This window comes from Lingula anatina, chromosome 1 (assembly GCF_051362555.1).
Source record: "Lingula anatina isolate TDL-2025a chromosome 1, LinAna3.0, whole genome shotgun sequence".
In the NCBI taxonomy this organism is placed as follows: domain Eukaryota; kingdom Metazoa; phylum Brachiopoda; class Lingulata; order Lingulida; family Lingulidae; genus Lingula; species Lingula anatina.
The window spans coordinates 57,431,161-57,457,847 of NC_141767.1; the positions used below are offsets into that span (position 1 = coordinate 57,431,161).

General features: G+C 34.8%; 2 protein-coding genes across 7 annotated transcripts; one reads left to right on the forward strand and one right to left on the reverse strand.

The window, feature by feature from the left end:
* Positions 1-1,396: 1,396 nt before the first annotated feature.
* LOC106178108 (protein lin-9 homolog) lies at positions 1,397-16,329 on the reverse strand. The gene is made up of 16 exons (XM_013561153.2): positions 16,294-16,329; positions 13,518-13,650; positions 11,802-11,836; positions 10,890-10,994; positions 10,531-10,661; positions 10,059-10,184; positions 9,409-9,566; positions 9,003-9,136; positions 8,678-8,788; positions 8,360-8,461; positions 7,993-8,073; positions 7,665-7,790; positions 7,356-7,460; positions 6,995-7,072; positions 6,752-6,846; positions 1,397-2,111 (listed from the first exon to the last, which is right to left on the reverse strand). Exons 1-16 carry the CDS (start codon positions 16,312-16,314, stop codon positions 2,009-2,011), a joined length of 1,644 nt encoding a protein of 547 aa, XP_013416607.2. The 5' UTR covers positions 16,315-16,329; the 3' UTR covers positions 1,397-2,008.
* Positions 13,576-25,011, forward strand: LOC106178107 (uncharacterized). Of its 6 annotated transcripts, none has more exons than XM_087001460.1 (12): positions 13,576-13,625; positions 17,192-17,296; positions 18,715-18,770; positions 19,416-19,537; positions 19,734-20,042; positions 20,214-20,349; positions 20,800-20,969; positions 21,252-21,382; positions 22,453-22,606; positions 22,861-22,984; positions 23,160-23,220; positions 23,519-25,011. In XM_087001460.1, exons 4-12 carry the CDS (start codon positions 19,435-19,437, stop codon positions 24,842-24,844), a joined length of 2,514 nt encoding a protein of 837 aa, XP_086857586.1. In that variant the 5' UTR covers positions 13,576-13,625; positions 17,192-17,296; positions 18,715-18,770; positions 19,416-19,434; the 3' UTR covers positions 24,845-25,011. The 6 variants fall into 6 exon arrangements, with proteins under 6 accessions (XP_086857586.1, XP_086857583.1, XP_086857585.1 ...); XM_087001459.1 differs by having other exon boundaries at positions 13,602-13,693; XM_087001457.1 differs by lacking the exon at positions 18,715-18,770.
* Positions 25,012-26,687: the final 1,676 nt, after the last annotated feature.

Below are 26,687 nucleotides of genomic sequence, written 5' to 3' on the forward strand. Positions count from 1 at the left end.
TTCTGCAGTTTTGATTTCTGTTGTGGGGTCTTTGCTCAAAATAGCTATTCATTGTGGACTGGAATTCAAACGTTGAAATAAGACTGTTTTAATGCCTATTCCTATGGATGTTCAACTCTATGTTCAAGTCATCCATGCCTCTCTTTATCCTCCTTTTTAAACCCAATCTTAAAATGTCCCATGCTATACAGTGGAGTGCTACATTTTACCAATAAAAAAGTGACAAAGTCCTTGAACAACTGATTTAAGAACACTGAAAATAAAAATTACTTATTATCAAGTCAAGTAATACTGAATGAATGTTGCTAAAACAACATTTACCTAACCTTATACAAATACCTTTGCTGATGAAGTTTCCAGCAAATATCTTGCTGCTTCATCTGAGGACAGGTGTTATTAAGGCAGGACTTCACATGCTAATAAATGTCGTAATTGGATAAGAATGACCATGAAAAGCACAAAATATAATGCCAGGAAATTGGACCTTTCACAGAAAATTTCATGCTTAAAGATACATAAAGTGAGTGCGAATTTTCAGTAACACATATAAACCCATTCTACTAGTTTCTTATACAATTAAAAGTTGACATGCCATGCTATTAAACCAAGTTACCCGACTTCAGACAAAAATAGCTTTATAACTACAACTTAACATTTTTGTAAATAAGTTGGTTCTTCAGTTCATAAGTCTGCTTCATTATGTAGTACTTCACATGCACTGCATAACCATCACTATTACTCCCATGTATGGATGTATAGCTGTGTGTGCAATTGCATACTTGTTCAAATGAGCCTGCTGAGGGATATTTATAGCACATAAAGAAGAAAATCTGTTCATATAGATTATTTTTCGGGGAAATATGAAACGATGTGCTCTGCTATTTCTCTAATTATACTGTTTGAAGCAAAAGTGGAGTTTGGTGCCGTTTTGTGGCAAAATTTGACTCTAAGTGCATCTTTAAGGTTCCAATCTAAAGGGCACCTTTTTGTTTTTCTTCAAGGGCCAACATCTGTTCCTCCATAGACTTCTATAGCATATAAAACCTGAAAGCTTTTGGGATTCAGTCACCCAAAGGCAAAAATTGTACATTATTGTGACATTAACAGTAGTACACACAATGTAATTTTAATTTCTTTACCTCCCTTGCATCACTCTCCACCTCTCTTGAATCATTCACCAGAATTTTGAGTTATGCCTTCACTCTCCAATTAATCTTATGGACAGCATTGAAGAAACTTGGCTCTGTTGGATAACTCCACAACCCTTCAAATGTTTCAAGGAAAATCTTAACAGAAAGAAACAATGCTCTAGTTTGGTCCTTAATCTTGGGGACAATTATAAATAGGTAATTGCATAAACTTCATATTAGTCGATATAATAAAATGCAAGTCATAATTGTCAATGGTTAGCCATTTATTTACCGTTTAATGCATAAAAAGTGCACTATTTACACTGTACTGTACAATTATAGAAAAGAACCGGTCAATGATTTATGACAATTCCTACAAGAGGCCATTAGCCCACAATGAATACAAACCCTCGAGTCTTTGTGACAGAAGACCCTGAGATTTACTACACATAATAATTGTTATTACACTTTAAATAATCCTCAAAGCTTCTAATACCTTGACAAAATTGACATAATTGTATTTGTATCAAACTTAATCCACTTCATATCACTGTCAGTAAATAAGCAACCACAACATTTCACAAGAGTTTGTGAAATGAGCTCATTTACAGTAATAAATGTATAAAAACTGAAGAAATGGCTGCAAATTCACCATCTATGAAATATGTTCTCCATTGATCTTGACGTTAAATTTTAAAAAACTGTCTATTACGGAAATTGCAAAACATGATGAAATACTAATAACTGTCACTTCTGACAGATGTGAAGTTTCATTTTTAAACAGTTTAAATCTTGTTTCTTCTTTCCAACAATAGTTTTAGTCAATAATTTTTATCATGCAGACTCCATAAAAACTGGCACCATGACCACTGCTGAGTTCAGAACTGCATCCCAGAGGCAGCAAAAGCATGCAGATTACCCATCTGACTTAAACCACTCTGAATATGGTTGATATGTATCTCAACACTATTCTGGAAACACCTGATTAAGAAAGAATAAAACATATTACGGTGAAAAGAACAGCTAAAAATGACTTGGATTTTTGGGTTCAAATGTTTACGTAATAACAAACCATTCAAAACTTTGAAAATCAATTTTAACTAGAGGATCAGAGAGGCGATACCGCCTCCAGATATTGTACCACCAGCTGGAGTAAGCGCATTCGTATGGAAAACCAAAAACATACAGGAACAACTACCAGTGTTGTGTTTGACAAGCTCTTCAAAATGCAATAAACAAGACAAGAAATATGCCCCCTCCCCCAAAATAAAAAAAACAGCACAACTTTTATAAAAATCGTCTGATCAAGCTGATTTTCAAGACAATAGGCTTGTCAGTTTTCTTTAAAATGCATTATCAGTGTTGCATATATATTGAAAGAAAGAAATAGGCCTATCTCTGCCAGTTTTAGAAATATAAGGGATAGAAAATTTGCAAAGTTCAGTTCATGGTGAAAAGAAGGTCAAAGGTCAATTTAAATGTGACAGTTAGATGTCCAGCATATGACTTCCTATTCAAGTTCAAAAGTAACCATGCGTGTATCTCTGCCAGTATTGGAGATAAAAGGGATGGAAAAATTGCAAAGTTCTGTGCATGGTGAAAAGTAGGTCAAAGGTCAATTGCAAGGTCACATTTAGATTGTCAGTAAGTGACTTCCTATTCAAGTTCAATAGTAACTATGGGTGTATCTCTGCTAGTTTTGGTGATATAAGGGATGGAAAAATTACAAAGTTTAGTTCATGGTGAAAAGTAGGTAAAAGGTCAATTACAAGGTCACAGTTAGATTGCCAGTATATGACTTCCTATTCAAGTTCAATAGTAACTATGGGTGTATCTCAGTTACTTTTGGAGTATTTCACATTTTATTTTCACCACTGAATATTGCTCAGCTGTGCTTTTTGATATAGCACAACTCCTTGACTGTATCGCAAACAAAAAAATGGACACCACCTTCAGTACTGCGCTTGACAAGCTCTACATAATGCAACAAGGCAGCAAAGCTGTCAAATGTACAGACAAAAAACAGGAAATAACTATGCACAAAATAGGCTACTGTCAATTCTGATGCAAAAGTACATTATGTTAAACTGCAAATTCAACATCAAATTTTAATTATGCTCAACAGGTAATACCAATGTAAGTAAAATGTGTAACAAGTTCACACTTTGTATATGTATAACTTCCAGAAAAAGAAGCCAATTAGACTGCTTTTCCAACTCAGGCTGCATTTAAGTCCTGTATTTCTTTTATTGAAAGTAAGGCAATCATAAGTAACATGATTTTCCCATAATGGTCCTCATGGCAGCAGTGCCCAAAATACTTTTTTTCAAATTTTGATGCAATATTACATAATGTTTAACAGCATAATGACCATCAATTTTAATAATAAAATATTAGTATTATGGATATTCAGAAAATGTGACTAGCAAAGGTCTTCAGGCCCATGGAACTTCAAGTCACAACTTGAAAATGCCAAAATGTAAACAAGACAGCACTGTTCTGAAATGTTTTTTTTTTTATTTTTTATAATTTTTAACATAACACAAAATTAACAGTTTACTGCCGTTTTTATATGATCAACTAAGAAAATTGATGAGATGGGGAAAATATCAATAGAGCAGTGTTAAATGTCCAATTTCTTCCATTCTGAGATTCTGAACATAGTGAATGATTGAATCTGACAAACTGCAATGATATGAGTTTATTTCCATTTTTGAAACTTTATTACACAATACACGATAACAAGTTTACCATCATTTTTACATAATCAACTAATAATGTTGTAAAGATGCAGGAAATGCCAAACAAACACTTTTACGTATCTTATTAATTAAATAATGAAACTGTTAACATGCCTAAGAACTGAATCTGAGGTAATGTGAAAAAACGGCATTTTTTTAAAATAATGGCCCGATTATGCTGTTTTTTTTAACTCAACCTGCGTTTTAGCAGGAATGACCACTCCTGTGAGTTTAATGACAATTGGCCTGTTTTTCTTATATTGTGTTTACAGTGTTGCATATATGCTGAAAAATGAAAAAACAGCATAACTACTAAAATAGTGGCCCGATCATGCTGATTTTCGAACTTGATCTGCATTTTATGAATATTCATCAGCTCTGTAAATATACAGTCAAAAAGTAAAATTGCCTTCCACTTATCGTGTTTACAATGAAAGTGCACGGCACCAGCGACAGTGACGACGGCGACGACAGACGCAGGTGATGGCAATATGTACAGACACATCTGTACATATTTACTGTACTGTTTGAGAACAGTAAGTGACATGGTTTTTCTTAAATGCTCATCATGGGAGCAGTGCCCAAAATAGATTTTTTTCAAATTTTGATGCAATATTACATAATGTTTAACAGCATAATGACCATCAATTTCTAATAATAAAATATTAGTATCATGGATATTCAGAAAATGTGACTAGCAAAGGTCTTCAGGCCCATGGAACTTCAAAGTCACAACTTGAAAATGCCAAAATGTAAACAAGACAGCACTGTTCTGAAATGTTTTTTTTTTTTTCCATTTTTAACAATTTTTTAAACATAAAACAAAATTAACAGGTTACTGCCATTTTTATACGATCAACTAAGAAAATTGATGAGATGGGAAAAATATCAATACAACAGTGTTAAATGTCCAATTTCCTCCATTCTGAGATTCTGAACATAGTGAATGATTAAATCTGACAAACTGCAATGATATGAGTTTGTTTCCATTTTTGAAACTTTATTACACAATACAAGATAACAAGTTTACCATCATTTTTACATAATCAACTAATAATGTTGTAAAGATGCAGGAAATGTCAACCAAACACTTTTACATGTCTTATTAGTTAAATAATAAGACTGTTAACATGCCTAAGAATTGAATCTGAGGAAATGTGAAACAAGACAGCACTGTTCTGACATGGGTTTATTTCCATTTTTAACACTTTTTTAACATAAAACAAAATAAACAGTTTACTGCCATTTTTATAGCATCAACTAAGATAATTGATGAGATGGGAAAATATCAATAGAATAGTGTTAAATGTCCAATTTCCTCCATTCTGAGATTCTGAACATAGTGAATGATTGAATCTGACAAACTGCAATGATATGAGTTTATTTCCATTTTTGACACTTTATTACACAATACACGATAACAAGTTTACCATCATTTTTACATAATCTACTAACAATGTTGTAAAGATGCAGGAAATGTCAAACAAACACTTTAATGTATCTTATTAGTAAAATAATAAGACTGTTAACATGCCTAAGAATTGAATCTGAGGAAATGTGAAAAAACAGCATAACTTCTAAAATAATGGCCCGATTATGCTGATTTTCGAACTCAACCTGCGTTTTAGTAAGATTGACCACTCCTGTGAGTTTAATGACAATTGGCCCATCTGTTTTTCTTAAATTGTGTTTACAGTGTTGCACATATGCTGAAAAAAGGAAAAAACAGCATAACTACTAAAATAGTGGCCCGATCATGCCCATTTTCGGACTTGACCTGCGTTTTAAAAAGATTGATTACTTCTCTGAGTTTCATGACAACAGGCCTAACGGTTTTCCTTAAAATGTGTTTACAGGGTTGCATATATGCTGAAAAGTGAAAAAACAGCATAACTTCTACAATAATGGCCCGATCATGCTGATTTTCGAACTTGACCTGCGTTTTATGAATATTCATCAGCTCTGTAAATATAAAACCAAAAAATAAAACTGTGTTCCACTTATCGTGTTTACAGTGAAAGTGCACGGCGACGGCATCGCCATCGGCATCGGCATCGGCATCGGCGACGACGGCGACGACAGACACAGGTGATGGCAATATGTACAGACACATCTGTGTCTGTACATAAAAAACAAGAGGTCTCTAGCATTTACGGTTCCAGAATTAGGGAGAGTTTTCAGTTTCTCCCATGAAAATGCACCGATTGACCCCATCCCCCCAAAGATGAAAGGAGTACCCTAATTGCATCCCCTCACTATAATATAAGTGCCAAACTCTGTGTAGTTTCTGAAATTCAGCACAAATAAAAGTTCTTTTGCAAAAAATTCCTATTTTTAGAAAATTTTGGCCTGTTTGACCTTGAAAAAAAGGTCAAAGGTCAAATCCAAAGGCATATTTGAAATCCTCATGTATGACTTTCGGTCAGACTTCTATACTAATTTATCCCATAATTCCTTCCGTTTAAGAGATATATAGCATTGAAGTTTCAAAAAATTTGACAAGGGTGCATTTCATCGAGTGTCACGCCCAAGCAAATGCACCGACTGAGACAAAAAGGGGGTTCAAGTTGAGATTATATGTGACCTAAATCCAAGAGATGGGGGCAAAGGTCCGTGCGGTCTAGGAGGAGAAGCGGTAATGGTGACTTGTATCCCACGCCACCCTGCGGAGCCGGCGGAGCTCACGGAGCTGTACGATATGGGTCGGGACTAAGACCATGAGTACCGCCAGCATACACGCTGGTGGTACTAATTAAACTTGATGGGCTAAATGCCTACTTGGATAATAATACCCAACTTAAAAAGGAAGAGGATAAAAACAGTCAAACTGAAACTACAAAACCAGCAAATAACCAACAATTTTCAACTTTTCTGACTTACAAAGAGTTTGCAGGATTAATGGTCTCCTTGACTTCTGCTAGTGAATCTTGAAGTGAACGGAATTCGAAGGAATTCATGTCAGATTCAGCAAATGTCTGAAAGCAATGTTTATAAGTTTGGTAAAAACATGCAATGCATTATTGTATGGTTTTAACACAGGTAATTTGTGCACAACTTCAACCAGGGAATATTTGCTTGCCAGTGTTAATAAAAACCTTTTTTACATTTAATATACATACTTACTTTGATCTGCATCATCATAGATGTCAGTTTCGTCACCAAATCCAGCATCTTCTCACTTCTGACCTGACGCCTGGCAACCTATCAAACACAATTCTTATCAAACTGTAGGTAGGAAGAATAGGTGATCACAAACAAACTACTGGTAACTTTTGCTGGTGCATTTTCCAAATAACTTTCAGAAAGTAACACTACAATATCTATAAAATTGTTTTGCCATATTTCATAGTAAAAATTATTAATCACACCACCATGATAATTGCAACAACAGGACTGAAAAAATCAGTATAGAATGCTCATATAATTTAGGACATAGTCAAATATCCACATTATGCATACATAAACAAGGTAATAACAATGTTACCTGTGACAGGTTGATGGTCCTGACCAGATCCTCTGCTTCCTCTTCTGTCCTACGCTTGATCTCACTGGGTTGGTCTAATGCAGGCAACCCCTGGTCTGGGGCCAACTATACAAAAAGAATTTGCAGTTAAAAAAACAACCATATACTTAACAGAACTGCCACATAATATATAAATTTATCTTACAAAATAAATTATAAATAAAATAAAATGGACTGTGAATTCTGTGACATCTATACCAGATGTGGAAGAGTTTTACTGCAATTTTGTTCTAGTGCCAACTTATAAAGATTGAAATGAAAAGCCCTCACCTGTTGACAGAACTGCTGCACTCCCACCAAGTAGTCATTTAGGTCCTTATTCAACTTATCCAGCTCCAGAATAAGCCCTGCATACTTTTTCTGGAACTCCATTGTCAGGGGCTCTTGGTATGACTTCTGGAATGCATCAAAATTGATTTTGAAGCTTTCATCATTTCATTCATCAAGCAAAGACCAATTACATTGTAGTGCTTATAGGAATAATACATTCCTCCAGCCACTTATTTGACATTCAATGGTAAAATCTGAATTTCATTTGGTAAATATAGGTATATAACTTCAGGAAAGTGGAAATTGTAAATTCGAATGTACATCATACCAATTTTTCCGCTTGTGTATTCATGTCTTTCAACTGTTTTAAACATTCTTTCTTCACCATCAGAATCTTTGATAATCTTGTCTGAAAAACAGGTAATGAACGCTTTATAAAGGTATCATATGAAAAAACTGTTACTCACTAAAATATTTTTTGTTGTCAGCTCTCAAACCTATCTGTAACACCTGTGCCATAAAATACACCGTTTTGCAGTAAATACAAGTTGGTACCATCTAGGAATCATTTGGGTATTTTCAGCTAACCAATACAGGATTTGTTGGTGTTGCAATTCCGTTTAAATGGAGATGATGGCATGCCAGGATGGGAACAAAATGCTTTGATACCTTGCACACTATACACAGTAACTTACCACTAAAACAAGAAATTTTATAGGAAAACCACCATATGTGCCACTGTCTAGAGGCATTACTCTGCCTTTTAATGGTGAAGATCCAAGAAGAGGGTCATTATCCTGCAATTAAATAGATCACCTTTCTCAAAACACATCATGAGAATTACACTTGACATAAAATAAATGACCAGATCAAACAACAAGAATTCTTTTATAAAGCAACCGTTTTATTATTTGGACCTTTAACTGTTCATTTAATTCACAATTAAATACAAAATTAATTTATTGGAACGCATGTCATTAATTAATTAAAATTGGGAACTGTCTTTTTCTTACCAAAGTGGGGGATCCTGGTAAAAATCTTGGTGGTGAAAAAAGATTTTGTTGCCTGGGCCTATGTTTCTGCTGAAATGCTGACAGTGGGATGGTTTCTTGGGGGTCATTGCTCTGGAATACACACAACTCTCCAACTTAGCACTCAAAAATTGCACACAAATCACTTCATGGCACATAAAGCCTCTTATCATAAAATTTGTCAGTTCTATTTTCTTGCATATTTAATTTTGTGATAAAGGTCTTTCAAACAACACATTAGCAAAAAATAAAAATATCACTTACCCACCACCAAAGCTCCATTAATCTAAATGCAACATAAACTTACCAGTACTTCAAAATCTGGGATTGAATGTGTCCCTAGGCCCTGTCTGTCAAATGTGATTCTGTAAGTATTGGACACAGTGTCCAGAGCTTCAACTGACCCAGTAAACAGCCCATCTTGAGGACATCGCAGACGTGCTACAAAAAGATTTTAAAATCTCATGAAATCTATTAAAAACACAAATGCAATAAATCAAAAATATTTCTGCTATGACTGGATCGATAAAACATTTGGCAATCATGTGGCAATCATGAAGAAATTTACAGGAAAGATAACTCTTGCCCAATGATGACAACTTCAGTGGAACAACGCCGTGTGTTAATCTATCATAATTTTGTTATCAACAAAAAGAATGTTGTTGAAAAACAAAATTTCCCTCTGCAAACACTGGCCAAAATTTTGTGTTTACCTGTGACTTTGGTCCCTATCACAAGAGGCATTGGGATTTCATCTGGCATGTCCTTAAAACTTAACAGCTCATTTAGTTTTCTCTGCTGAAGAAGTCTTATCTTTGCCCTTCTTGCTTCTAGTGCTGCCCTCTCCTCAGCAAAAAATGCTGAAGAACACCTACAGCAAAGAAGAGGAACTGTCTTAGATCTTTATCTCATTAAGATTATCTTCCTAAGTGATAAGAATTATCAGGAATACCATAGTGCATTTACAGGGATAATCCTGGGCAGCGCGATTGCGCCAAATGTGCAAGCCTTTTCTCAAAGGTGCAAGTAAAAACCCGCGCCATTTTGGCGCGTACAAATAGCAGAAACTTTTTTTCATAATAAAGATCTCCCTACATTATGATGTCACTTGAAGTGCGCGTAGAGATGTTGAGAGGGCTGACATGAGACCCGTTTCACAAAAATTTATCGAAACTGAAACAAGTACGGTGCTAAATGAAATTAAATCATAGTCCAAGAGTTCAACACTGAACTTCATCAACATGTTTCACACTTACTAGTTCTTGAGGACAGTAAACTAAATAGTAAATGAAACACTAAAAAGTTATAAGTTGATTTACATTCCAATCAAGCATTTCCTATAAAGTAACCTATCTTTGCCTACCTTCTTGGTTTCCCCATGAGACGCCTTATTTTACACCACTCCACTCTAGACATTTTACGCAGCTTGAGTTGAGGAAAAGTTTCTCGAAGACATATACAGAAATCATTCTCACCTCCAAACAAGACTCTGCAAAGAAACATCAAGAAAATAATATCTGAACATTAAAAAAAAATCTGCTAGTGCCTATTGTCATACTTTTGTTGGAGAAAAAAATACAAAGTTTGGGAGCGATGCCTATATTTCATCCAATAATATCTAATAATAGTATTAAAAATAATACAATAAAACAGAAACACCCAAAACATACAGTGCAGAGTTTTGGTAGATATTCACTGGTCAATGTTAGAACAGAACCACTAAAAATGCATTAATTAATTAATTGACGTATAGTTTAAGATTGACACTTACTGACATAGGTTTCCATAAAACCACTTATAACATAATCATTTGTGAGTTCAAGATTGATACTTACTGGTCAATGTTAGAATAGAACCATTCATAACACACCCACTTATGGGCTTTGGGTAACTTAAGTAAGTTTCTCAGCCTTACACCTATAGTGTGTGCTGCTCTTTTGTCAGGGGTGGTTAGTATACTTCTTGCCTTGGGAATGAAAAATATTGAAAATTAACCAATGTATCTTTAGAAAAGACAATAACATGAAATTGATGATGAAGGAAAGGAATAAAGAAGATGGAAATCAAAATGGCATTTTCAAAGACTTCAAATTAAGCTAATAACTTATCAAAATTGTAACCACAAATAAGATAACATGACGATAACTAATTGTGTCTAAATAAAATGTTGGCAATTTTTATTATATTTACTTACTGGAGAAGAATACTTTGTTTTCTTAGGTGGCATTCGCATTGCTGATACACAAGTTTCTTCATCTTCATTGAATATCAAACGATTTTTCTTCCTCACACGGGGAGGCTAATTAAAACAGGTGAAGACATAATCACTCACAGCAGAGTCATAATTTATAACCACTGTTCTCTGCATTTATATCTCTTATAATACAACCTTCAACTTTTCCATAGATCTACAATTCTACCAATCACTTTAGATCATCTAAATTGTTGAAACATAATTGATATAACAGTTAATCAAATATTATATATAAAGCCATCATCATGGTTCACTATTTAACGCATAATTGATTATAAATGATGAAATGCCTCATAAGAGATAAAGCTTTTATGGTAGTCTGTGACATCAGCCACTGGTCCGCTGCGCATGACCAGTAAATTTACGTGGACCAGATTTTTTGGAATGTGTGAATTTAGTGGTCCCACATGGTCATTAGATTTTTTCAAAAAAGCTTTTGATTTTATTTTTTTTTTTAGAAAGTTAACTTTAACATGATGATTCCAGATAAAAAACATTTAACAAAATCAAGGTCTTGTTATAACTACATGAAGGCAATAGGTGTAAATATCCAGGATTTTTTAATTTTTTATTCGGGCCAATCAGTGTAAGAAATTAAGGCTGGACCGTCTGCCCGGGGCAGACAACTTTCAGAACGGGCAGAGAAGTTTTCCCACCCGGCAGGCATTCTAGCCAGCTAATTTCCAAGATGGCTGAGCTTTCAGTCCAGCAACTTATTTTCCTAAGAGGCAAACACTGGGGCCAATGAATCCCGATTCAGGCCAGAAGATTTTAGGAAACTGGTGGTCTGCATGGCCAGTAAGGTAAAAAGTTTGTCACAGTCTGTTATAGGAAATAGAACAAGTTACTTACATTCCCTCTCCTTGCTGGAGGTGTCCGTGAATTACCTGGAAATATAATGTCAATGTTTCCTTTATAGTTTTTGAAAATATGGCAATCTTGCTTATGAACAAATTATAACCATATGCTCCATGAATTACCATTACTAAAATGCACATTTTCCAAATGCCCATCACCAACCTTCCTAAACTATTTTCACTTATTCTTTTATAACTAAGGAGCTTTCCTGGTAAACTACATTTTCCGTTTTAACGCCCAGCCCCTGAGATTCTCTTTGTGTCCTGCAAGGACAGTGGGAACCAGGGCCGATTTATAGACTTGTATTCAGTACAAATTCTTTGCAATCTCGATGTTTCTTTTAGTTGTAGATTGAACTTTACATGGTTAACATTATTTTAGTCAAGTCATATAACAAATATTAATGACATATAAAATTTACATTGCACAATTCTATTATGTCTAGAATTATGTATGTAGTTCATTATGCTATTATTACAAGTTTTTTACTACTAACATACAGGTTTCCCTCTTTCCTGTATGACATGGTATAACCATGGCAGAGGAAAATCTCATTTGAGATGTAGTTTAAGGAAGAAACTAGGTGAGACTTACCAACAGAGACTGCCTAAAGTATCAATGAACATACTGTGCTCTTACATGACATTTTGAATAATTCTGAGTCATCTCAAATTCTCTATAGTACACATTTCAAAAGTGGACATGAATTCTATGGACCTCTTTTGTTGAAAAAAATCCAAAACCAATATATATGATGATACCATGGGGTGGGGGTGGGAGGGGTAGTAATCACAGTTCACATGAAATAAAATCAATTTACAGTAAATAAAACTTCATTTGTATCTCATTGATAATGCGAATCAAAAATCCTGAAAATCAGAAATCACCAGGTTTAATGACTTTGTTTCTTCAAGGCCAAAGAATAAAAAACTGCATTCACAAGTCATAGGAAAAAAATAAGATAGAGAAATTTAAAATCAAATTTTCAAAGCTGTGGCACTGGGACAATATGTTAATCAGGGACCTTAGTGCTGGAGGGTCCATACATATATGTATTAATATTATTTTTATTCAATAATACTACTGAATGAACTACTAGTACTGTGACATCTAAATGTTTAGACCAAATTTGTGGCTTTAGCCGTTTTGTAAAATATGTCCTTGTTTCAGCTGATATTAACATTAAACATAACCACCTTCAGGGCCTTCCAGGAGGTTTCTGGAGAGATAAATGATGTTTATTACAGTATGATTTTTAAGTTGCCAATATGATCCAACCGGTAGGTTATTTATTATCATCCATGTGACTGTCGAAATCAAAATGTTTTACCGAAAGGATCTATATTACCGAGTCTTTGTTGACAAATTGCATGGTGCGTATAGCATTCAATGTATAAAAACATTGCCAGTGGTATATCTAAAAAGGGTCACAATTAAACCCCCCAAAGAATACTTTGTATCATGTAATAAACAAAATGCTTGTATTAAACCAATCTGAAGAGCAGAAATTAACTTTGAAATTGAAGTTAGGAAGCAATAAGTGCCAGCGCAAGGCAGATCAAGACTAATTATTTTTAAGATCATACTTGAACCCCACCCCAATTCCTCTAAAAAAGGGGTACATTTATCCAATATACAACATGTCTTAGTCGGGCTTTTATTATCCAGCTTTAATCGTGCACTCAACATGCAACGGACCCATAAACTTACTTTCACCAGAGTCGTCTACCTCCGCCATGTTTGACGCGCCTCTTTTTAAAGAGGAACTCTGGGTAATCTCGAAATGAATCGCGTGGGGACAGCTCCCTAGAGGAAGAGGTGGGGAATCCGAATGATAGTGTGCCTGAAAGAGTTAGCATGCTGTTAGTGTACGATGTACCTCCTTGGTTAGTGGAAGTGATAAATGCATGCATAGACGCATGAAAAATAAAATTAATGTATAAAAGTCTAAATGTAAAAATTTAGTAGTGTAGTAATTATAGAAATAATTTTAAGTCAACTAATACGAATGAACCAAGTGTTGCCCCAACTACATGTATTGGGCTCTAAGGTCAGATTTTTTGTACGACGGAGAAATTCGCAGTAAACCACAAAGTCGCCCTAATTATACATATTTAAACATTTTCACCACTAAAAAATAAACGAATAAATAAATCGAGTTGCTATGCTTATTTAACAACGTACAGTACATGTATTATTGGTGAACTGACCTGTTTACAAAGATCTACAAAGAGTCGCCGCACATAAACTAACTTATCAATTTTATATACCAACAGGCAAGGAGTTTTAAAACCCCTTGCAACAAGCTACTATGAGTGCTGGAAGCATTAGGTAAAAAGAAAAAGAAAGGTAGGGGAAAGGGGTAGCGATCATAGTTTACAGGAAGTAAAATCGTCAATCCACAGTAAATTATACTGTATTCATATCTCACTGATATTGTGAATCAAAAATCCTAAAAATCACTGGGTTTAGTGACTTTATTTCTTGAAGGGCGAAGAATAAAAAGCTGCATGCACATGTCACGCAAAAAAATTAAGATAAAGAAATTTAAAACCAAATTCTCAAATTAAGCCATGTTGCTGCCACAATCTATATTTACAGGACCCGGTATGACTGAAATACGCAATACACCGCAATACAGCGCAACACAGTGCAATACACTTCAAAAATTAAATCCAGTTGCAATTGCACAAAAGAAATTACCATTCCCAGCAAAGCAGGGTGATATAAAAACAACCTATATTGCTAGGTAAGTAATATCGTTGATATAACTTAACAAATCAGCAAGACTTTTATATTGTCCGGTTGGCAGCCATGGTGGCGAGTGGCTCTTCTTGGATATATTACTGGCCAAGAAGAGCTACTCGCCAACATGGCGACTGACCAAACAATGAAAAAATTGTCAAGTTGAATCAGCAATATTAATAACTGTGCACTATATTTAGCTTTTATATCGCCCTATTTTATTTGAGATTACCCTTTCCTGTGTTTACAGTACTTGCAACTGGACTTGTGTTATCAAGTGTATTACGCTGTGTTGCGCTGTATTGCAGTGTATTGCGCATTTCAGTTACACCCTACAGGACCTAAGTGCCAGAAGGTCCACACATTTATGTATTAATATTATTTTCGTTCAATAATAATATTGAATGTATTACTAGTAGAGTGACTTAAAACCTCTAAATGTTTAGACCAAATATGTGGCTTACATGTATCTGCCATTAGGCAAGGAGTTTTAAAACTCCTTGCAACAGGCTGCTACTAGTGCTGGCAGCATTTACGGGTAGGTAAAATGAAAAGGAAAGGTAGGGAAAAGGGGTAGTGGTCACACTTCACAGGAAATGAAATCATCAATTTACAGTAAATAAGTTGCTATGCTCATTTAACAATGTATCTACTGGTGAACTGACCCTGTTTACAAAGAGTCACCGCATATAAACTAACTTATCAATTTTATCTGCCAACAGGCAAGGAGTTTTAGAACTTGCAACAGGCTACTATGATTGTTGGCACACTTAGGTAAAAGGAAAAAGAAACATCACATATTGGCCTTAGTTTGCAAAATTTTTGACGATTCGAAGATTTAGTTCAAGAAGGTTGCTTCTACTATATGTTAATTGACCTGTTTGCCAGCTGCACTACAGGTAAATGATAACAGCAGGGTTGTTGTAGGGACTAAGATTATGGAGGGGGAGGGTGTTTGTCCTTGGCATTAATATATTGTATCAAGTTTAATCATATATAGTATGACATTTTCCCTGTAAAAATGTATGGGGTTTGTGAGATTTTGCAAATTGAAAAAATGAAATTTAATACACCCAGCACTTGTATACCCAAGATCAGAGAAAGGGTTGTAAGAAATATTTATCTCTCCAGAAACTGAAACACTGAGATTAATGCATAAGGGATATGTGTGATTAAAAGACCTATTTACTTCACCTTAATCATATATTTAAAAAAATTAAATCCGTCTATAGCTCCAACATGTGACAGTGCAACTTACATGGAAGTAGTTTGAATACTGTAATTAATTCACTTTTTCACATTTATTGATGTCCTAAATGATTGATCAAAATTTCACATTTAGCTATGGAAATATATGCATTTGTGTAAACAACCCCCACATTTCATTTCAGTACTTGAGGGTGCTGCCATATTTGATATTTATGTGCTTGACAAAATATTACTCTTTTGAACACTGTTTCAAACTCTAAATTAGATGGTCAGATAGTTGTACAACAATACATGTATGTCAGTTTGGTCCTGCCCCCAGTCAAATGCGCAGGTGCTTGGAGTACTGCAAAGTAGACCACCTCAGCAATTTAGCTTGCAAATTTTTTTAATGCAAAGATCATGACAGGATTACCAAACACTGAAAATGAATACTAGTTAAAATAAATTTTAAGTATTTAATGAAAAGACCATGACTGGATTATCATGCAAACACACCAAAAAACGAATAACAGTGTATCTTATTTTTACTCACATCAATGCTTGGCTTTGCCATCTGCCAGTACTAAAAATAGGTACCCCTGCTGCTCAGCAAATGCCTCCCACCTAATGGTGTCCATTTGCAATTCGATGATCTGAAATTGCCCTCAAAAGCTGTAAATTGGTGGCAGTTGCATGGATTTGACACCTCAACACTGTCAAATAAATAATGCATCATTTGTGCATGGTGGAATAGCACTGGTATTTACTGCAATCGCGATTAGCAGGACCAAAGATGGGCCTCTCTTCTCTTATTATAAAGGGTTGGGTTTTAAAAATAATTTTGCAATTTGCTTGCTCTCTGAGCAATTTAATTTATTTATTGCAAATGCTACTTGTTGTTCAGTGGTATTTGAAAACCCATATCTGTATTGTTCACCAAATAACAGATAAAATATATTTTTGTTTTAGGTGAAATTTACCTGTTGCTAAGGTTATAATTGCCAATTTTGAGAAATGTGTAACTTGCCTAGGCATTAATCATTCATTTATTTTTAAATTGCATTGTTTATATATGTACCAGACATCTTGGAATTCTAGTTTAATTTTACATTCCCATAGCATGGTTTGTGAAACATAATAAAGATGTCAGCTTCAGTATGCACCCGTGTATTTCATTTTTGGAAGGTGGGTGTGTACATTTTGGTTTTGCAAAAGGGAGGGCTACCATTCTCTGGATCAGCTTTTATATATACAGTAGTAGGTATACAAGCAAGTCATATTGAGTACATATATTGCAAAATATGCACCTACTAGTAAATAGGACATATTATTGCATTATGTTATCTCTATCTGTTACACTTTAGACTGAAACTGGTTAGTTGCTTCATGATAAGACTAAGGATGGTTTACGGAGAATTTTGATTACTTAAATGAAGTCAATATTTGTGCAGGTCACGAATCGTCGCAGTTCAGTGTTAAGGCATAGTTCCTTCCTTATCTTCGCTACGGCAGCTGCAAGGACAGCATGTTGACCACGGGGTGTTTGTCAGTACAGGGTAAAGTATAACTTTTTTTAAACATTTAGTGGATTTATTATGCGTTTAAAAATATTTGATATAACCCTTTTTCTAAACATTGGAATTGGAATGACATGAAACATATGAAGAAGTAGATTCATACAAGGCTTTTTATGGCTCTGTATATATTCTGAACATTCTCTGATCAAGGTATCTGTGTTCTGTATGTTCTCCTTGTCTGGTATGTATGCTGCTCACCCTGTAAATGCCAAACTGTATTTCTTTTAACTAATTGAGTCACTTTGTTTGGTAAAACTATAAATGCCAAACTGTATTTTGTTACTTCAACTTTGCTGAGTGTCTTTGTTTTGTAAAAATGCCTTGTGGATATCAACAAGAATGGGCATTTTTGACAAGAGTTATCAAACTTTATAATTTTTTCTTTTATATGTATTTTGTTTATGTTAATTTGTCCCATAAATTTCATGTATAGTTGTGTCTTTGTCAGGATAAAATACAGGTTCCAAATGAAAATCAGCACGATTAGATGATTTTTTAATGAAATTTATTAATATTTGTTATTTTTATGTTATTTTGCATGAATGATTGTGATGCCCCCCCCCCCCCCCCCCCCCCCCCCCCCCCCCCCCCCCCATATATGTACCAAACTGTAATTTTATTTTTACTTAACATTTACTGAGGAGCTTCTGGTAAAAGGCTCATCCAAATAAAAAATCAGCACAAACAAATTACTTTTAAGGGAGATATTGAATATTTCCTTTTTTCCCTTTTTTTTGTTGCATGTAGTTGGCATCATTCACCAAATTGGAATGAGTTTTAACTTCAAATTAACTCGAGTTGAACCTGTACAGATGCTTTAGATTTATAGCTTATATAATACACTGCTACAAACTTAGTGTAAAATGAACAGTCAATTAAGTATTGTATGGTAAATACACACTGTTCATGGAATCAGTCAGTGCATGTTTACTGGGATTTCCCAGTTCCTGTTAAAATGTGGTTACCGTAGTGGAATTTCCTACTTTCTGTTTATAGTCTGTATGCTATTTTTGCCAGCTTTGCTCTCTGGTTTCTGAGTCTGTGCTATTGTTACGTACACATGTGTAGGGAATAGAGAGAAAACACTAGCAGTTTGAAGGTACTGATTGGCAGTAATTTCTACAAAATGTTTTTGACTTTTTGAGAATATTCTAATAGGAAATGGATCTTATCAGTATGATTTGGGAACATTGTTAACTACTCATGAATCTTTTTAATAGATATATCTAGCATGAAAAAGATTAAGTCATGAAACAACTGCACCTGTAATGAAAGTTTGTTTTGCTCTTTCTTATCCCATTCATGATTCTGTACTGAAATTAATTCTGCTGGAATTGATGGGATATTTTCTCGTGGTGTGTATTTCCCAGGTATCAGTTTATCTTATCTTATTACAGAACTATCCTGAAAGCGTAAGGCTACATTTTGACATTCAAAGGCATTTCATTGTAAGGTAATCTAAATTTCAGGCAGATGATTGTATTTCAGTTTTGATGAAATGGGCTGTAGGTACAGTACTTTTATGTGTAGCTCCTTCACTGTTCAGAGAAAGTGTAAATTTTGCTGGCATATACTTGTACATGTATATTGAATAACACTGAGTTAATTGAAATATCAATTCACTGCCAGATACTGTAGAAATTAGTGGTACTACAGAATGTGCACAAAAGATGATACTTTTTTTAATTAATTAATTAATCTATAGATATATTGATTGGCATAAATATAAATTTGAAGAGTCATGGTGGAGTTGGAGTTGTTAAAATGTTTAGTGCATTAACGTTATTTATTATAGTTTAAAACTTGAAGTGGCAATGCCTGTGGTTTGTCTTAAAAATACACTGTATATATTTACCTACGTTCACACAAACAGTTATTTTAAACATGTATTCAGTATGTTTTTTACTAAATTTAATAAATATTGATTGATGCAATATGTTCATTTCATGCCAAAAGTCTTCTTGGATCCTTTTATTAAAATATTAAAGATTTAACTCATAAGCTAGTATAAACCTTCAGCTGTGTTACATATATGCAGTTTTTAAAAAGGAAAATAGAACCAAAAATAAATACAATAATCTTTTTACTTCCCTTACAGTCTCATCGAAGTGAATGACATGAAGGGTGGACTTAGGTCGATTTGCCTCATTCTCATGATGTTGTTAGAAGTGTTATCTGGCTTTCCTGACTTGGCTAGTTTCCGACCACCGCCTTTTGGAAGTACGTAATTATGGTAGTACCTAGAGTCAGAGCTTGAGGTGATTTGGTACCCTAACTTCCATCTGCAGTGTTTTGAAAATCATTACCTGTCAATAAATTTGTTTGAAAAAATGGAGGAGGTGTGTATTTTTGCCATCATATTCTCTCTTCCATTGTTAAAGTATCCCTTTTTTTCACTTTATTTTGTCATTTTCAGGTCTACTTCCCCGGGACCCCATAGTTGCTGAAAGACAGATTCTGAATTTGACTTGTGAATTGGATGTGTCCCTCCTAAAGAAGGCCATCAATGCAACAAATATATTTTTCACATTTCATCCCCTTCCCCTGGATAATTCAGATATTAATGACTTCAACCACTCAGTGGAGATAATATCTGAGACAACAGCAGTACTTTCAGTTCTCAGCCTTCCTGTGGGTAAGACTGGCAGGTACAGTGCTCGTTGTAATGTCAATCAGACAGGTGGGATAATCACAAAGGGACCTGCACAAGAGATCATTGTGGAAGGTAAAGATTTTTAAAATTCTGTTGATATTACAAAGATCAAATTGTTGATGCTTTCCCTGTTTATTATATGATGTGTCGTTGTGTTGGATAATCCAATTGCTTTTCTTTGGGAAAAATAATATAAGATAAAACTAAATCTCTAGTATTTATAGCACATTTATTTTGTTTCAGGCCAACCAGATGTTCCCAAGAATGTGCAGTGTGTCTTCCATGCCAGGACAACACTCAACTGTACATGGGATAATGGGAGAGCCACTGGGAGTGCCACCAACTGGACATTGCTTTGGACCATGGATCCTGATTCCAGGTAAATCATAGGGCAAGGAGAGAGAAACCAAGAGTATTCAGGCTCTAAATAACTTTTTAAAAGTTTTACTGCTTTGGAAAATAACATTATAATATAAATATAGTTTTCTCCTTCTTCCTGTGCTCCTCTATCCCCCCTTTTTTTTTTTGGGGGGGGGGATGAGGGGAGTTTATTCAGTAAAATTATTTTATAATATTTATTTCATCATATCTTGACAGAAATTAGATTTAGGAATTTTATGTATTGTTACCAAACTAGATGGCTGTTAGTATTGCTAATATTAACAAATGGTATCATGTCGTTCCAGTCGGTTGTTTATTTGTATATATTGTAAGTGTAAAGATAGTTGCAAAACCCTAAGATGCCCTTATATTGCATTCCATGACAACAACTGAATAATCTACTGTAATTGATGGAAATTGTTATGAAAATTTTCTCTCCTTCATGCAGCCCTGTTCCCTGTCAGCTCCTTTCAGCTACTATGGACTCTTGTAAGTGGGTGGAGGAGCAGACAGTGGCTCAGATACAGTCTGGTACTACAATGCTTGTGCAGGTCATTGCACAAAACACATTCTGGACAAAGAGGACTTCCAAGATTCTGGTTGATCCTTTTAAATTAGGTATGACCAAGTGAATAAGATTATCTGCCATATGATGGCAGTTTGCAAAAATTGGCAGTGATGTATGTACCAGTACGTATTCTGTGCATCTTAAAATACTTGGAGTTCCATTGACAGTTTTGGATGTGGTCAGTGAAGCCTTTTTATATCTTATCTTTGTGCAAGTTGAGATTTTTATTGTTTCTATCTTTAAGATGACTTAAAAAATAAGAACCTTAAAGTTGCAAGAAAACAAAAACAGATTTATATCTATTGGTATTACATGTATCTATGTAATTACAGTAAAGCCAGACCCAGTTACACACATTGATGTACAGACAAATGCAAGTTCAGTTTTAATTTTGTGGCCTGCCCCGAAGTTTTCAGAGGAACACACAATTCAGTGGTGGAATGGGACATGCTGTGTAAAAAATGTAGGTTAAATCATTATTTAGTTCATTTTTATAGTATTTCTTTGCTTTGATTGATGTGGTTGACAAAAAATGACAAAAAAAGGCTTGGCAAAATATTGACATGATGATAATTGCACATTTCCATAGCTAACTTAAATACTGTGAATTAGTTTTCTCAAAGCGTTAATTAAAGGTCTGTGTGAGTTTTTTTTTTTTTTTCTCATCACCATGGCCACCAGTTTTTAGCAGTTGGCTTAAAAATTATATTCTTTTTGTTGATAGTCTAACAAAAATGCAAAATCTGTTTTCTTTGTTTATTTTCAGTCCATGAGAAACTTTCTTTTAACTCTATCACTACTCCATTAACTACAACAGAACTATTGTGCACTGTGTTCATAATGCTATGATCTACACTGCTACCCCTTACACTGCTACACTTTAACACTTCTATGTCTGTAGACCTGCTTTTATTTATATCTGTACCTTAAAGTGCCCCAACTTGCACTTTTAATTGCCATCTGATGATAAGTACTAAATATTGGAGGATGACGGACTGTGAACATGAATGTATACTAGTACATATCATTCTGTTAAAGTTGGGGGATGACAGCAGCAAATAGCATATGACTTTGAATGGTTGACTGCAATGTACAAAAACTAATCAAGTACCTAGGCTATTTGAGAGTGAATCATCATGTTGCTTGAACCCATTTAATGATAGCATCCAAAAGTAGTCGAACTTGAATAGTTCACTGCAAACCATTTGCTAAATTAAACCAATGCAGTATAGCTCTACAGGATTTCCAGCTGCAACGAAGTCCAGTAGTTCAAGTAAGAATTTTAGTCCTATAATATAAACTATCAAATGCTCTTAAAACAATTCATCCTAGCAACATTTCAATTATAAACATTTGGTAACTAAAAGGATGCTACAATATAGATGACACATGCAGTTTCCTTGTCTGGAATATTCATTGGGTTGGTCACAGGGGAAACATCTGGAAGATGGGCATGGTTTGCCTTTTTACCTAAGGTGTTTAAAAATCATATATGAATAATTCAATTTTAAAAAAATGTTTATTTCTTTTCAGCTGGTAGTACTAGGGACTGACATTGTATCAGTAGTGATTGAAGACATGGCTCCAAACATCAATTATACCGTATGTATCAAGTCTAAACCTAGGACAAGTGGCTTCTTCAGTGACCCTGTTTGTAGAGTCATTGGGATGATCCATACAACTACAGGTACTCAGATTCTTTATCTGTAACTGCAGACTTTACTCACAGTAATAATTGACCGAGTGAAATGTACTTGAGTAGAGTAACAGGCAATTGTATAACTAGCTAATTTTAATAATAAATAGCATTACAATGGTATCAAACCTATTAGTTACTGTTAATTGTGATCCACTGTCATCTGTAAACATTACTATTTTTCACCTGTCACTACTGTCATATAAATTTCCTTCACCTCTGTTGGCAAATTTTTCATGTATTAGTAGCCAGTGATATGGTATTAGAGCCAGTGGCTACAGGATTTGTGCCAGTGTCAACTGTTGGCATTGTTACTGGAGTGACCTTAGCAGCTCTCTTTCTGATTGGAGGCATCTTGTTGCTTATGAAGTAAGTATTAAAATATTGGTCTACTAATAAACTGTTTGGATTCAGTTAATAAACCGATGAACAAACAAAGAGCCTTGCTCTCTCTCTTAGCTTGACAAAATATTTCTTTGCTACATAATATACATGTAAATATGAAATAGAGTAAGAACTTGAACAAGAGTTTATTAAATTGCAGGATGCACAAATATGTGCACAAAAAGATTGCTATCATGGTACCTGAAACCATAAAGGAAGAGGTGGGTTTATAATTTTCTGCTTTGGATTTTCTAGCACTGATAATTAGCAGACATAATTAACATTTTTCTACTAGTGGAATTTGCAACTGAGTATTTAACAATATAGTTATGCAATTTTGACATCAAAAAGAGACTTAAAATTTGGTCTGACGAAGATGGTAGTCTGTTGTTGCATGAGAACATTTACAGATCAATCAAGCTCTTAATTCTCTAATGCAAGGTGGAATTACTTGAATGTTTTAATATCTTCTGAATAACTAACCTATAAAAATTAATTATTTGAGTGCGCATTTATCAGGTACTTGGACAAAATAGTTGCCAGAGTCTCAGAATAGATGATGAAAGTGTGGATAGTGGAATCCAGTTTTCTTCATCTAGTAGCATCACCCCAACTAGTCAAGGACACACTTATTACCAAGTAGGCAGACAAGCAATTAACAAAGGAGAAAAGGTCCACTTGAATGATGCGCTCACAGCTTGTAGACTTTCAATGACTGCTACATCTTCTAGTGAAGGAATTAAATCTATGTCATCAGTGTCTGACCAAATCAGTCATGAGGATTTGACCATAAGTGATGGGGAGTCTCCCTGTACAGCTGTTTTGACAGATAATATTGAGAACAATGTTACACCTGCTTCAATAGATGATATTGTAATCAGTGGCATATCCAATGCTATGACAGAAGAAACTGTGAGCAATGTTACATCAAATGTGACAGGTGAGATTGTGACTGGCACATCTGATACAAAACCAGTAGAAAATGAGACTGTGTCAAGGCAACAAAGGGCAGTGTGCACCCAGGCAACTACTTTCAATCAAGTCTGTGAAGAGTCATTTGAAACGAGGATTTTTAAAGAAACAAATTGTTATGAACCTGATGTTTGTATGGGTGGACAATGTGAACCATGTGTGTATTATGAAGATTTATATAGCTCTGGTGATTCTGAAGTGTCCAGTACTAGTAAATCAGATGGCTACAAGGGATGGACAGTCAATGTGGGTCTGGGATGTTATGCAGAGAGTAGTATCAATTCATCTGGATATGAATTATCCTCTTGTGTAAACCGCTATGGTGAAACATCTTTTAATCAGAATGGAAGGGAATTAGATATACCCCAGTTTGAAACCCACAGAAATGAAGATATCATACAAGAAATGCAGCAAGATACACATGACTCATTATCTGCTGATACTACTCAAGGAATACAGCAGGATTCCCTTGACATAACAGCTGCACAACCTCTATTTGGAGGAAAAACAACGCATGTTACTTACACTGAAGAGAAGAACTCGTCTGGAGTAAATGGGAATTTATGTGTTTTATTGGATAATGACTTTGAAGGTGGGAAGACAGAAAACATTGTTGATATGATTGGTTCATCAGTAGAGTTAGAAAATACAAGTAATTCACTTACTCAGAATGAAAATTCAGGGAATCACAAAATGCTTCAGATGCAAAAGATTAAATTTGCTGAAGCTGACAAACATTTATTTAACAATAACAGAAGTTTGGGTCAGAAGTATAATCAACAAAAAATATTTAATCCAGCTATCCTTCCTTCTATAGGGTATGCACAATTCAGTCTCAGTCCAACACCAGGTAATATTGTACTGTACATGTAGATTGTTCTAAAGATGAAGAAAAGGGGCCAGATTGTCAGTTCTCAATGTTAATTTAACCATCCATCAGGGCCTCTTTCTGAAAACCTTAATATTTTTGGGGAACCAATGCAAGTACAGACTAAGTTTACCTTGGCCAGTAGATGCCAATAAAATATTGTGTATCGGTATGATCAGGGAATTTGTTTTCTTGAATGTTCTTTGTGCCTTAAGAAACACAGTGTCGTATGTGGCCAGTAAAACTCTAAATACTTATATTTTATATTACATTTTGAAAAGCAATTTCATTCTCAGCAGTATACATCATTTAATTTTACTCTTCTCTTCAGCATAGTGAAAGGATTGTCATACAACAGATATAATTCATAATTTTCACAGAGAAATGCTATAGTGGATCTACAATGTATGTGAGACAGGTGGGCAGTGGGCGCACCCAAATCTCAGTTTAACCATTACTCCCCCCCCCCCCCCCCCCCAAAAAAAAAGAAAATTTACAATGTGGAACAAGACAAAACCAAACAATTTTTCAGTCCCTGTGTTTTTTCAATAATAGAAAAAAATCTGCTGAGAGTGCAGAGGGCATTCCCCTCATTGTGTCCGAAAACTGCTCAAAACTAAACTCTTAACTCAGATTTCAAATGAAGCAAGACAAATAGTTTGTCTCTGTGACCCACCTCCAGGATTTAGCTGCCACTAACATGAGATTAGAAATTATTTTCTTGCAGTCATATACTCCATGATAAAGGTTACAGCCTATGTCTTATTTAGTTTTATAAAGAGTTTTATTTAAAGTTTTAGTAAATTACATTTCCTGAAAGCTACCTGCACAGTTATAATCTTGATAATGTTCATAAATCAATATTTGAGAAGCTCCCCTAAAATATGTATACAGGGTAAAGTCTGAAATGTTTTTTCCCTATATTCAGTCTTATGAAATAATTTTTTATGTTTATTTTACAACATGTAATTTTAAATTACAGTAGGATTAGACCGACAATTTGAGCATATTGCCAGTATGACTACAATGTGCATCATGATATGTAAATTATTATATTGTGCAAATTTAAGTAGATTTTTCTATAAGTTAAGGCTGACTAGTTTGTTATTGATAGGGTTGATAGAGAAACTGTCTAATTATTTTAATGCATCTCAAGTTTGGTGGCAGCTTTCAAAGTACTGTGTGTTCCCTGTTTCTGAAAGCACACACAAATACATTGTACCTCACTAATGTGGATGTAATATGTACATTATAGATTTGTTGAGGTGAAAAGAGCTCATTGTGAGTGTGCTGGAGTAGCATCCAAGCTTAAGGTTGCCATTACATGCACAGGGAGTGGATCATTAACACAAACATCAATATTTACATGAAATATATATGCTTTTTTGGTTGTTTTCCCTTGGTGGATTATGTCAGTTTATCCGTTCATAATAATCACACTACAGTGTTTCTGTTGGTAATAACTTTTTGTTATGCAGCTTGAAGAGTATACGGTTCTTCTATTCTCCTAATTTGCTATTGCTCCCTCTACCACTACTGTCTCTGCTGTTTTCTCTATGTATCCTGTGTGTATTAGCTATCAGCTGTGTATTTTCTCCCTCTTAAATACCCTCTTATCCCAGCCACCCTACAAATCAATGTCATCTACTTCTACCTTCGATTCTGTTGGTTAGTACCTGAGTTAAGGACACACCCATCTGGAGGTAGGGATCCCCTGAGGGTCCCCATACCTCCTGACAGGAAGTATATCTTATTTAGGTTATCCTGTCCACACTGCTTCTGTCCACTGTCCCCATCTTGTCTTCATACTGTCACCTATCTATGTTCAATCTAATTTAATGTAAACTG

Coding starts and splice junctions, on each gene's coding strand:
- LOC106178108 (XM_013561153.2), bottom strand. CDS start 16,314: ATGGCAAAGCCAAGCATTGAT. Junction 13,651..16,293: donor TGGCAAAGCCAAGCATTGAT/GTGAGTAAAAAT, acceptor TAACTCTTTCAG/GCACACTATCATTCGGATTC. Junction 2,112..6,751: donor ATTAATCCTGCAAACTCTTT/GTAAGTCAGAAA, acceptor TTTCTTAATCAG/GTGTTTCCAGAATAGTGTTG.
- LOC106178107 (XM_087001460.1), top strand. CDS start 19,435: ATGAAGGGTGGACTTAGGTCGATTTGCCTCATTCTCATGATGTTGTTA. Junction 21,383..22,452: donor GGACATGCTGTGTAAAAAAT/GTAGGTTAAATC, acceptor ATTTCTTTTCAG/CTGGTAGTACTAGGGACTGA. Junction 22,985..23,159: donor GGCATCTTGTTGCTTATGAA/GTAAGTATTAAA, acceptor ATTAAATTGCAG/GATGCACAAATATGTGCACA.